Below are 13078 nucleotides of genomic sequence, written 5' to 3'. Positions count from 1 at the left end.
GCTTAATACGAACGGAAAACATAGTTAATTAATAAAATAAAGGAAACCCATATCAAGGACTATGTCATGATAAATTATTATGAAATAAGAGAAAGCCCAAATCATTCAAACAATGATCAATAACAACCAGGGGTTGAATAGTGTAAAAACATTATTTCTGCAAAACAAAATGCAAGTCAGTCCATGAGTTTGATATGAAATGAACTCAATCAACAACAGATAAAGATAGCAATTTCACATACTGAACTTCAAGAAAGAGATTCAGATCAAGAATGCAAGTGGGAGCATGAACTATTCAATAAAACTAAAATTACCAGAAGGCACAAGAAAGTTAGTAACCCAAACAACAAAATTATGAAATATTTTAAATCCAACGTTCCAGTAAAGTCAAAGCAGTGGATGTCCGACTGCACATAATGAGCTGAACTAAACATTTTGTTTGTCAGAATACACACTTTTGAGTTAGATCATTTGTATAAATAGAAACAAGGACCAGAGTAATGTAAGGACAAGGTGCCAGAGGTATTTAATCCACAAAGGATTAAACTGAAATTTATAATGAAGACATTATAACAGCACTATTCCTTTACCTTCCATTCTGAAGCTTGAGGAAATCAACCTTTCCAAGTGATGATACTGGAGTAGTAGATGGAGCAGCTGCAAGAAAGTTTATCTTTAATTACAAATTTAAAAATGAAAGATCACATTAATGTTACTTTGTCAAATAGTTAAGTATCATTCTGATAACCAAGCTTCCATGATACAAGATCAGAAGCTATGTTGGAAATGGAAAGTTGCACAATATCCATAATAGAATGAGCAAACACATGAAGGCCTCTAAAATTGTGTCAAAGTACAATAATACTTCATATCAACCTGAATAGTGAGAGTCTAGAACAGACCATTGCAATAAACAGTTCTTCTGTTAACATAATGTGTCTGATATTTTGATAAGGAGTGAAATTGCATTGCAGAGATGTCATTCCATGCTAACTTCCCTCCCCAATTAGGAAGCAAGTTGCGCATATTAGGGGCAAAACAATCCCTTTGGTATTGGGTGCAGAACTGCCTATTCTGTTGGTAGCAGTGTACTAGCAGAACATTTTGGAAAATCTTCACTGACATTGCTGCAATAAAATTTGCAATTTTATTAGATTTCAGATTAGTAAGAGATTAAAAGTTAGACCCACTCATTAGATGTTGACTGCAAATTCTTTGTTGGATGTTATTTTTATATAATTAGAATACAATAAAAAGAAGCAGGAAAAGAAAAGAAAAACTTTTTTTTTTTTTCGTTCCAGAGGTGTTATTGCTGAGAAGTATGAATAGATTTTATTTAAAGGAATTAGTTGATGAGTAAGGGCCACATTTGATATTAAACAGAAGTTATTTTGAATATTCTATGAACTTCTAACCATATCTTAACTGCAAATTTTACCAATCAAAGTTTGAGATTGGCTTGTGCTTAATTCTCTTCTTGTCTTTTCTTTCTCCTTAAGTCTTGCACATGGAGAACTACCCTGAAACTCCAACAACAGAAGCAGAGAGAGGGCACAATGTTTATGTGGTTTGGCCATAACACAATCATCTATGCCGGAATGAGGTCAAAAGTACTATCCTACTGGATTCTTAGAACTCGTGAGAAGTGACAACCAACCCTCATGTTTTTTTTTTTTCAATAACCACTAATGCCCAACCTAGCTATAACAGCATACGTTGTCACATAATCCCCATGAAAGAAATTTTATTGAGTGGAGAGAAAAAGAAGAAAATAAATCTGCAGACAGCAAAGTTTTAATTGCATTTATATCTCATGCTGACCTAATTTGGCCCACAGATACCTTCATTAAAAGTAAAAGAATACGGGCCTATAAGGTCTTATTCTTTATCCCTTCTCCTTGTCGGCTATGAGGCCTCTTCATCTCTGCTATTGGCTACGAGACTTATTCTTCTCTAGTATTTGCCTATAAGGCCTTGTATCATCTCCCATTCAGGAGTGATAAAAGAAAATGTCCTTAGAAAGTGATGGATAATCAAATTGGCTGTCAAAATCGTGACACTTTTTAATTTAATGTCTTTATTAAGTCTGAAGTGGAGTATTAAGGAAATCAAAATAATAGAAAAACGGCAATTAATGGCACACTCATGGAAGATCAAACACAAATAGAGATGTCAAGGAATTAACATGAGACGTACATGAAAAAGTCAATTTAGTTGTCAAGGAAAGGATCACGTTAAGGAATCTATTAAATCAATGGAAATAAATCAAGGAACATCAAAATAATATGATTTATTTTCTTTATTCTTTGACTCTTATGTCAAGAAGAGTTATTTCCATATAAACCATTCATTGGGTAGATTGTATACAGGTTAACTAAGAAGAATACAAGTCATGAAGTCATCATTAGCCACACAAGCTTAAAACTATCAGGACATGAGCCAACAATGTATATCAACTTTCCTACACTTCCCCTCAAGTGTGCCTTGTCTTGCACAAGAACCGGAGAAGGCAAATGGATAAATTAAATGAGGTGGAATAACACATCCAAAATAGAGTGGCAGTAACAACACAACAGGAAAACCAGCAAAAAAGCAATACCTAAACTTAGTACCATCAAGAACTAGAGTTTTGATGCTATGCTAAGTCAACAATAAACCAAAAAGTTTAAGGTGTTGGATACCGGAACCAACAATGTATGCAACCAATCTTGCAGGTAGACCAGAGAGAAAGAAACTAAACAGAGTGCAGCAACACATCTAGAACAAAGTGAATAAAGACGAACATAACAATAACATAAATAGATCGCAAGAGTTGAACCTCTTGGAACCATGATCCTAAAACCATGGTAAGTCCTCAATTGGCCAAAAAATGTGTCAAACTATTCAACATTTCTCCTACAAATGCAATCCCATATTGAACATGACTAGAAAAGCAAACAAACTAAACCAAGGTACACCAACTCTAACAGAAAAAGAATGAACAACATATAAGTATTTTTGTTTTATTAACAAGAATGCATATAGCAAAAAAATGCATTAAAGGGGCAAACCCTGTATAAAGGAAAATAAAGAACCAGAAGTTAGCACTATCCACTATCAGGAACTTGAAGATCATCAATAAAATGTTACCAACCAAAAAAGAGTACGTACAAAAATAAAATAAATAAATAAGTTCACATTCAACCAAGATAAAAGAGACAAAAGAATGTTACCCTTTAAATAGAAAATTGAACTCCCCATGCCCTAAAAAACTCTCCTATTTCTCTCTCCATGTACACCAAAAAATAGCAAAAGGAAATGATGTACAAACTACAAAATCTACGTTGATTAACCTGCGGACACCAAGACTTGAACCTATAATACCATAACCTCTTAAAATCATGGCTTTACAGCTATGTTAGGTCATTAATTGTACCAAAAGTCTAAGCTGTTAGGAAAAAAGAACAACAATGCATCTCCAGCTCTCTAATACCCCCTCTACACATGCACCTCATCTTGCAAATAATTTATTTCTAATATTTTCTACTTTCTTCTCAAAAAAAATAAAGGTTCTCCCCTACTGAACTTTCACTTCTGGCTTGTCTTCTTCACTCCTCAAGCAGCAATGTGCAAACGACATTTGGCCATCATCTCTAGCAGCTTGAACTTCTTCTACGACTGATTTTCTTCTTTTTACGTCTCTCTCTCTATTTCTCAACTTTTGGCCACATGAATTCTAAATCTTTCAATCAGCTCTATACCCACGGTCATATCCTCTATATATCCTATTTCATGTCTAGGGCTTCCCACCAAGTTTTCTTTGGTCTTCCTCCTGGCTTCTACTCTTTTACTGCAAAACATCCTTCATTTCATTTTTCATTCACTGGTCTCACAGGTGAGTCTTCAAAAAATATATATATATTCTACTAATTAAAACAGATTAAAAAAAATATTTTCATCCACTTATCAATCATCAAACTAAATTATATTCAGGTACTTCAACACTGCCTCAGATAAGCCACGGAAAACCCTTACTTTCCACTATTTCAACAGTGAAACATTTCGCTCCTCATCTAACAGAAGCACCTTAAATTTCATGCCAATATTGATAGAAAATGTTACGCTACAGGCATGCAAGCACTTAAGCATATAAGTATCCGAATACTTCGCCATTAGATTGTTTTGCTTTCTCAGGTAATGCTTAGGGAATTGTATAGTCACAATAGAAGTAATAATAATTATTCGCAAGCGTAAACAACAGAAACATAGATTAATAAAACGGATCATTCGAAGGAAAAAAGGCGAATCAAGACTGCGGAAATTTGAAGTACAAATTCAAGGGGAACCAAAGGAAAGATGATTGAAGATTCACCAGCCATTTGACGGATGAAGAAATCGCTCCAAGTGCGCCTGTGATGGAGAGTTGGAGTGGAAGCTGAGGGGCGGAGAAGGTGAGGAAGTGAAGAAATTGATAGAGAGAAGAAGAGGGGGGAGAGAGAAGGAGAGAGATACTTCGTTTTGTTCGAATTTGTTTCGAAACCATCCAAAATAGAAGAATAGAGGGCACGCCGACTGGTATATTCCGTAGGTGGCCACGTGCAATCCAGATCGTTTGGTCACCATGATTATTTTTGCAAGATAGCTGGGACAAAATTGTAAATTTCTAGGAATGGCATGGCTTTCTTGGCATAACCGTACTTGAATGATCCCGATATTCGTACCCTTAATTATATCAAGAAAGATAAATCACATATGTGAGATTTCAAAAAAGTTTCAAAAGAAAGATAAATCGTAGATGTGTTAAGAGAATGAGAAATGAAAATCAGTAGAAACTACTGAAAAAGTTCCCTTAAGTAAATTTTTGAGAATAATGGTACCCTATGAAAAAAATATTTTGGTAATTTGGATACTGAAGTCAAATAAAAGATAATTTGGTAAATTGAAAATAATTCCTATGTGAAATTAAATATAGAAGTGAATTAATTTTTCTATTTTATATTTATGTAGAGATAAATGGGATTAATAATTCACAAAGGGTATTTTAGTAATTTAGAGTAAAATTTCATAAATGAATTTAATTATGAAAAATAGGAAAAATAGTGAATACTCAATTATGAGAGAAAATAATTAATTTTTTCCTAAATTGGTGAATTAATGTGGTGGAGACATATGGATGGTTTGGATGGAAGCTTCGAAGCCAAGGTTAGTGTTTAGGAATGACACTTGGCAGTCTTGTTCAAGTAAAATGGAGAGATTTAAATAAATGCAAAATAAATTATTTTAGTTTTTCAAGTATTTAATGAGAGGCATGATTATGTAAGATTTAAATAAATTCAAAAGGAAAATGAAATTAGTCATGCATTAATGGTGGAAAATAGTCTTATTAATTTAAATGAGAAAGAAATGAAAATTTCAAAAGATAAGATTGATTATTGGATTTGGAAAGTGATATAAGGTCCATCATTTAGTCTTGAAAGTTGGCAGGGATTGCTAACATAATAATGAATTAAATGAATGAATAATTTTGTATGGCTAAGATTAGTTCTTGGATAAGCACATGGATTGTACTTTCTTTTAATGATAGAGATTAAGTTTTGAAAAGGCAAAGTGATCCAATGGTTGAAATTTAAAGAGACTATGGCATGGATTGTATTTTTTTTCAAGGGTTGAGATTGAATCTCATAAAGAAAGATCAAGGGCTAGGATTTGCTCTTGAGTTTGGGATATCAATACTTAGGAAAAATCTCTCAAAGGAAGAAAGAAAGAAAGAGAGAAAGAAGAAAGAAGAAAGTTCAAGATAAGGAATAAAGCTTTATTTGAGTTAGGAGTTGGAAGCAAGGAAGGATTTGGTTTGAAGCTCCAAGAAGAAGGCTTTGGGGAAGCACTAAAGCCTTAAAAGGTAAGGGATACCCCCAAGGGTGGTGGCTTTGCAAATTGTAAGTATGTGCTTAAACTTTTAATGTGTGCGTTGGCATGTTATTTGTGTTCAATGACCTATGGCCATGAGGTTGTGTGGGGTAGGGTAGTTTAAAGCCTCAAACCAAGGTGGTTGTGAGGATGTGAAAGCTCTAACCATGTTACATGCATGCATTTGGCATCACACGATATGTTTTTTTTTTCATACTTATTGTTATTGCACCCTTATTGAGCTTAATAGCTCATGAGGTTTTTACGCTCACATATAGGTTGTAAAGGCATGGGAAAAATCAAGACGGAGATGGAATGGCATGTGAATGAAGATCCAAGAACATTGTATGGCTTATAAGAGCCTATATGTTGTATTTGATTCATGGGTTGTAATTTATTTTGTTGGTAAGGGCTTGTTACAGCTTAAAACCATAGGTGTATCTTTATTTGGATGTTGTTATGTGAGCAACAATAAGGTTATGTAAGCCTCATTTGTGAAATGAAAGGAAATTTTGGATATATGTTAAGGTTTATTTTAGTGTTGAAAAAGAATGATTTTTTGGTTGGAAATGTAACGACCCGCTCCCACTTACAGGCGCAATCGGTAAATAATCAATCGGATTACTCACTCGATGAACCACAACTAAAGGGTTGGACTATGTTTCAATAAGAAACGCCCTATGTGGGAACTAGGCTTCGTCTTTCCCTTCGCTCCACTCAGGAATCGGTCCCAACTCAAACAAGAAAAACTCACCGGACCAAAACTCGAAACCCGAGTAAGCTTCACCTCTCTTCAACTCGCCTCATAGCAAGCCAGAGATGACCTAGGCATAAAGCTAGCATAACAAACACTTCACTGAGTATTGGGGATTTATGAGAACATACCTCGCTAATCTTTACTCGGTTCGAAACTCGGCTTCTCCAACTAAGCCATATACAACTAACAATCTCATAATCATTTATCACACTATGATGATTGCAACAATTAAATACATTTAACACTCAACAACACATACATTTACTCACAAGGGTATACATACACAAAACCACATGGCTACATACAAGAGATAATAAAATACACAACTCGGGCAACACAGCTAGTTGCCACAATAGCCTCCCGGCGTCATCCCTGTTTGCATCTGGACTTACATCATCTACACATGAGATAAAACCTCATGAGTCACAAAGACTCAGTAAGGGTACAATGCATGTAAATATGAATATAACCATTATTATGTATGCCAAATGCATGCAAATGAGGCTAGGCCCACTCATCCTCACAACCCTCCAAGGTTTGAGGCATTAACCTATCAGCCCTCACAACACTAGTCCTCCATATGGCCATAGGTACACTAGTTCTTGCATCACACAAGAGACAACCACTACATGCCAATGTAACATAAAAACATTATCAAACATATTTACCAACTTCCAAGAACACCTCCACACGGGGCCATCCCTTACCTGGCTCGAAGCCTCATCTCTGCTACAGCACGAACTCCAGCCCGAACCTCACGTTCTTCTAGGATTACGGCCTTCCTGGTCGAACCAAGAGGCAAATCACACAAAACCCCACAACATCAGACATTAACCAATGCCTTCGCTTTTGCTTACACCGCAAAATCACCCAGCAACAACTCAAACAAAACAACCCCAACCATGGCATAAACCAGCTATCAACAACTTTCCAAACAATCCCGACATAGGTTTAATCCAACAAATAATTATTCTACATTAACTCGCTTAATGCAAATAATTTGGGAAGGAAATATTAATTTATCTCGACTCGTTTGAAGAGAAATTCGAAAAACGCCCACACCGATGTTGCCTCCTGAGTTGCCATTTGTGCCCCAAAATCTCATTTTCGAGCTTCCAACATGCTCCTCAAGTCTCAATTTAATTTCCAAGACTTTCTCTCATTTTTCTGAAATTTTTCGAGATTTTCTCCTATTTTTTCCCCATTTTTCCAGATTTTCTTTCTTTCTTTTATTTCTTTTTTTATTCTTTTCTTTTATTTTCCTTCATCTCCTATTCACCTTCTTCCTCAAACTTCTTCTTCTTCGTGTGCGCGCATGGCGCCTGCGCACTCAGGTACTGCCGGCCACCGTCGCTGGCCCTCCACCAGCCGCCGTTGTTGGCCGACAACGCCGCCTTCGCCATGAGCAGCCACGGCTCCCCGTGCACGCCTCCGCCTGAACACAGCACCGCCGCGCACAGCAACTCCTGCTGCTCAGCTACTGCCAGCCACCATTGGCGACGTCTGATAGCAGCGTCGACCGCCATTGGCCGCCCTCGAGCTGCTGCTACCTCCATCACCGACCACCAGCTTCTTCCTCGCAGCACCACCTGCCGCCGAGCATGCCATGGTTGCCCCTGCCTCGGCCACGGCCCCTGCTTCAAGCGTCGGCCATGGCAGAGGCTGCCATGGCCGGTTGCCTTTCAGCTTTCTCTCACACACTCTCTCTCGCGCGAGCTCTCTCACACTCTCGCGATTTCTTTCTTTCCTACTCTCAGATTCTTCTCCCACTTTGCACCTCTCAGGCATTTCAAAATGGCAGAGACTAGGAAGCTTCCTTGAAGCTTCCTCACCACACACGCCTATACACTTATATATATATATATAATTACAAAATAACCCCATTAATCCTTATTAATTGCACTAGAGAACCCCTTAATTCCACTTAAGAATTTTTAATAATGCCATTTGGGCCCTCCAAGACCTAAATCAATTATCATTAACCCACACAATTATTGATTCTTTGAAAATTAATAATCGGCATCTACTCAAGAATCTTGATTTCGCCTCTACGCCTGCACAAAACCTTTATTCGACCCGAAAACACTTAAGGGTTGCCTTACTCAAAAATCGAATCACCCTAAGGTCCCCTTAGCTTCCAGGAGGTCCCCTATGACTATTCGGTATTGGCTCCCACTCGGGCTTATACAGAATTTATTTCGGAAATTATTCCCGATCAAACTGCTTCCAGCGTCATAAACCTCACCTCGAGATGCTCATCAATCTCTTGCCCTTTTCCTTGGACATTCAAGTCCCGGGGGCACTCCCTGCCGCCAATTTGGTAATTTTATTAATTAATTACTCGAAATTGACTCTTAGGCTTCCCAGACCACCCGAGATCCTGGCAAAATAATCAAAATTTATTTATTTTCAATACCATATAATACCGGGTATTACAGGAAATGTGAAGTTTTGGGGGATTTATTTATTGATATTTAATTTTTGGAAATTTTGGGCTAGAAAGCCCAAGAAGAAAAAAAAATATAAAGGAAGAGTGAGGTTGGCAGGTAGTAGTAGCCAGGGCTCGCAGGGGGCCACAGCGGGCAGCAGGCGAGGCCCAGGGTGCGTGGGCGCTAGGGCACAAGCCGGCGAGCGCTTACGGCCTGAGGCCAACTTATGCGACTAGTGCACCGCCAGGCCCTAGGCGCGCCAGCAGGCCTCACCAGCCAATTTTTTTTTAAAAAAAATTAGAAATAATGGAATTTTGGGGCATTTCTTGGTTGATTATGAGCTCTGGATGAATTTTCAAAAATAAATGGATTTTTCGGGCATTTTTTGAGATAAATGCCAGATTTTTGGAAATTTAAATTCTTTGAATTTTGAAAAATCAATGGGTGTTTGGAATTTTAAATTATGCGAAGCCTGATGGAATTCCTAGAAAGAGAAGAAGAATTAAAAATGATAATTAAACAAACTTAATGGAATTTAATTAGCCATGTATAGTATGGTTAAAGCTCAAATCTGCAAGTTGATCCTATGAATGAGGGAAGGGAAGAACAAAGCCTAGTTCCCACCTAAGGCGTTTCGTGTTGAAACATAGTCTGCTCTTCTCAAATGGCCGAGCATGTGAGCAGTTCAGTTGATTGTTCACGAGTGATACCCATAAGTGGGAGTGGGGCGCCACACCCTCGCGGCTAGTATTGCCTCGCGGCAGGCTGTAGCGAGGCTAGCCTTTGTAGCTAGCTCACGACCTACCTTGCCGTGAACTTAGCATTCGCGGCCAGCACCAACTGTGAGGCTGGCCTTCGCGACTAAACTTTTCATTCTTTTTTTTGAAAAAAATTCCTCATTTTGTCTCCTTCCAATTTTCCATGGCACAATAATTGCCCTCCACTCTTCTGTTTTGTCTTTAGACAAAATTGAAGAGTAAAATATCAACTAAGGAATTGAAGAGTAAAATATCAACTAAGGAACTGGGTTTAGCACCTGAACTCAATCAAGGGTTCCAGAATGCCCGAAGATCTTACGTCAACCGGGGGCTTAGGTGCCAGATTATCTCTGGGCAACCAGGCCCTCAAGAGATAAGTTTTGCTGTAGGACTCTTACCGAGAATCTAAGCTTTTCGGGAGACTTAGGCGCCGGATTAGCCAAGGAATCGGGTTTAGCTTAGGAGCATAGCATTGGACTCAATCAAGGGATCCCGGTGAGCCTACATGCACAAGCTTCGGTGCATTTGGTAATCCCATGATATATCATAGCGCACTGGCTATTGTGTTCTCCATGTTCGTCTTTCGGGGTTAGTCTACCTCAGGGAATCTGGGTTTGTCCAGTGGTTTGGTGCGGGATTACTACCAGATATCCGAGTTTACAGGGAGACTTAAGCGCCAGATTAACCAAGGAGTTGGTTATAGCTAGAAGGGCATAACACTTAACTTAAACAAGGGATTTGGGTGAGTCTACGGGCATAAGCATCGAATGTTCTGGTGATCCCGAGCTAACTCATGGTCATCAACACCAGATTGCAATTGGGTGACTCAGCTCTGATAAGCTAGATCACGGCAGGACTGTCAGAGGGTTGTTTCATCTCTCTTCACGTCTTTCTTAGGCCAGTCCACCTCAGGGGATCTGGCTTTGGCTAGTGGTTCGGTGCAGGGTTCCTACAAAACATCCGAGTTTACCAAGAGACCTAGGCGCCGGATCAACCATGGAATCAGGTCTAGCTTGGGAGCATAGCACCAGACTCAATCAATGGATCCCAGTGAGCCTACGGGTACAAGCTTCGGTGGCAATTCCTCAAGTCATTCATGTTCTCCTGTAAAGACCTATTATTGGGTCTATGGCATTATTGATATTTATTTCATTTTGGTGTATATATATAATGACATTATTTTAAAATTAAATAAAATGGGTTGAGGATTTAATGAAGTTAGATTTGGGTCAATGTGAGAAAGCCCATGACAAATGATAGTTAGAATTTAAATGAAACAATTTTTAATGGATTAGGCCTAACTATGTATAGATTGAGTCCATAGTTGATTTTAAATATTGAGTCCATAGTTGATTTTAAATGAAGTGGGTTGGACTAGGTGAAAAATAGAACTTTTGGGCCTTAAGTGTTAGACCAAGTTGAAAATAAGCCTTTTAGGCTTTATGAGATGTTGGGCCTAATTAAATGAGTTGAGCTTAAATTATATGTGAAGGATGAATGGGTTTGGGCTTGAGCCCTTTTACAAAAGGATAATTTAAATTTAAAAGAAAAATTAAATGAGTGACAAATGACATAAAAGTGCATGAAAATATATGTGTGTGTGCAAGTAGGATGGGCAAAATTGAGAGAACATAAATGAGGGTAGGGTGGCAGATATTCCCCCATTTACCTCCTTACTTTCCTCCTCCTTGCTTTCTTGTTTCCTTTTCTCTCTCTCTCTCTCTCTTCTCTCATTAGTATTTCTTCTTCTTCTCCTCCAACTTCATATCTTCTTCTTTTTTTCTTTTGCAGATTTGGAGCTTCAATGGGTGTGTCTTTGCAATATTTATCAGGTTTCTTCTTCTCTAAATTCGGTTTCTCCATTTAAGGCAAGTTCCATTCTTTCCGCGTTCTTCATTTTGAAATTATTAAATTTTCGGCCAACTTGCGCATGTTGTACATTTCAGGTTATAACTTTTTATGTTTATATCCAAATTGAGATCTATTTGTTGCGTTATAAACTAGACTTCTTGATCTTCGTTTTGATATATTACTTAGATTTTTTTTCCAAGTATTGGGCCTATAAATTCCCTGTGAAATATCTACTCAAATTTGAAAATTATGTTTTCGTATAATCTGTCATTATTCTGATTTTTAGCTTATTACTTTCTATGTTTACATCCAAATTAAGATTTGTTTGTTGTGATGTAAACTAGACTTCTTGAGATTCATTTTAATATATTACTTTGAATTTTTGGCCAAGTATTGAGCCTGTAAGTGCCCTGTGAAACGTCTACTCGAATCTGAAAATTTTGTTTTCGTGTAATCTGTCATTACTCCGGTTTTTGGTCCATAACTTTCTGTGTTTACATACAAATTAAGATCTGTTTGTTGTGATGTAAAATATACTTCTTGAGATTCATTTTGATATATTACTTTGAATTTTTAGCCAAGTATTGAGCATGTAAGTGCCCTGTGAAATATCTACTCGAATCTATAAATTCTATTTTCGTGTAATCTGTCATTACTCCGTTTTTGGTCTATAACTTTCTATGTTTACATCCAAATTAAGATATGTTTTTTGTGATGTAAACTATACTTATTGAGCTTCTTTTTGATATATTACTTGGAATTTTTGGCCAAGTGTTGAGCCTGTAAATGCCCTGTGAAATATCTACTTAAATCTGAAAATTTCCTGTTCCATGTAATCTGCCTTGCTTCGGTTATTGGGCAATAACTCATTGTGGTTAGTTCCAATTCTAGATCCGATTGTTTTTTCAGAAACCAGAGATCTGTGACTTCGATTTGATATATGATTTAGATATTTAATTGAGATATAAGTCCAAAATAGGCCCTTGAAGTTAGACTTCAAAATCAAGAAATTTTCTAAAATTTTGCCTAATTAAATCCTTTTATGTTGGCTATTCTTTCTATAATTGAGGTGATGTTTACCTTTGATCATTCTTCTTAAATACTTGAAGTATTTTATTCAAAAGCCTCGATAGGGCTTTGTATCGCCTTATATTTCTTAAGGAATGACACATTTATTGATTAAAGTGTAGAGTCTTGCAAGATTTGGTGTTTCTTGCATGTATAGATTTTGGTTTCTTGCAGTTGTTGTTGGGGTAAAAATTTACCATGTGATCAGATAATGCACATCTTAATTTATGTAATTGTGCATAATAAGCATGATGTGGGATTTTTCTTAATCATTGAGGATTTACATGAAATTGGGATATGTATGTGTGATGTATGATTATTATATTTGC

General features: G+C 37.2%; 1 protein-coding gene across 5 annotated transcripts in view; it reads right to left on the bottom strand.

Annotated features, from left to right (window-relative positions):
• LOC127796694 (uncharacterized) overlaps positions 1-4536 on the bottom strand; it is a 111699-nt gene extending 107163 nt beyond the window's left edge. For 3 of the 5 annotated variants that reach the window (XR_008022050.1, XR_008022051.1, XM_052328984.1), the window contains exons 1-2: positions 903-1127; positions 591-657 (exon numbers count right to left, since the gene is read on the bottom strand). Coding sequence is in view for 3 of the 5 variants with exons in the window: in XM_052328984.1 (XP_052184944.1) it covers positions 591-657; positions 903-1125 (290 nt within the window). In the remaining 2 variants the exon portion in view is untranslated. Of the gene's footprint in view, positions 1-590; positions 658-902; positions 1128-4351 lie in introns of those variants that run through there. The other 2 variants (XM_052328985.1, XM_052328987.1) reach the window with 2 other exon arrangements.
• Between the last annotated feature and the right edge of the window lie 8542 nt (positions 4537-13078).

The sequence above is a fragment of the Diospyros lotus genome, chromosome 3 (assembly GCF_014633365.1).
Source record: "Diospyros lotus cultivar Yz01 chromosome 3, ASM1463336v1, whole genome shotgun sequence".
Classification (NCBI taxonomy): Eukaryota; Viridiplantae; Streptophyta; class Magnoliopsida; order Ericales; family Ebenaceae; genus Diospyros; species Diospyros lotus.
The sequence above is the reverse complement of the archived record's forward strand: the minus strand, read 5'-3'. Positions and strand labels throughout refer to the sequence as shown.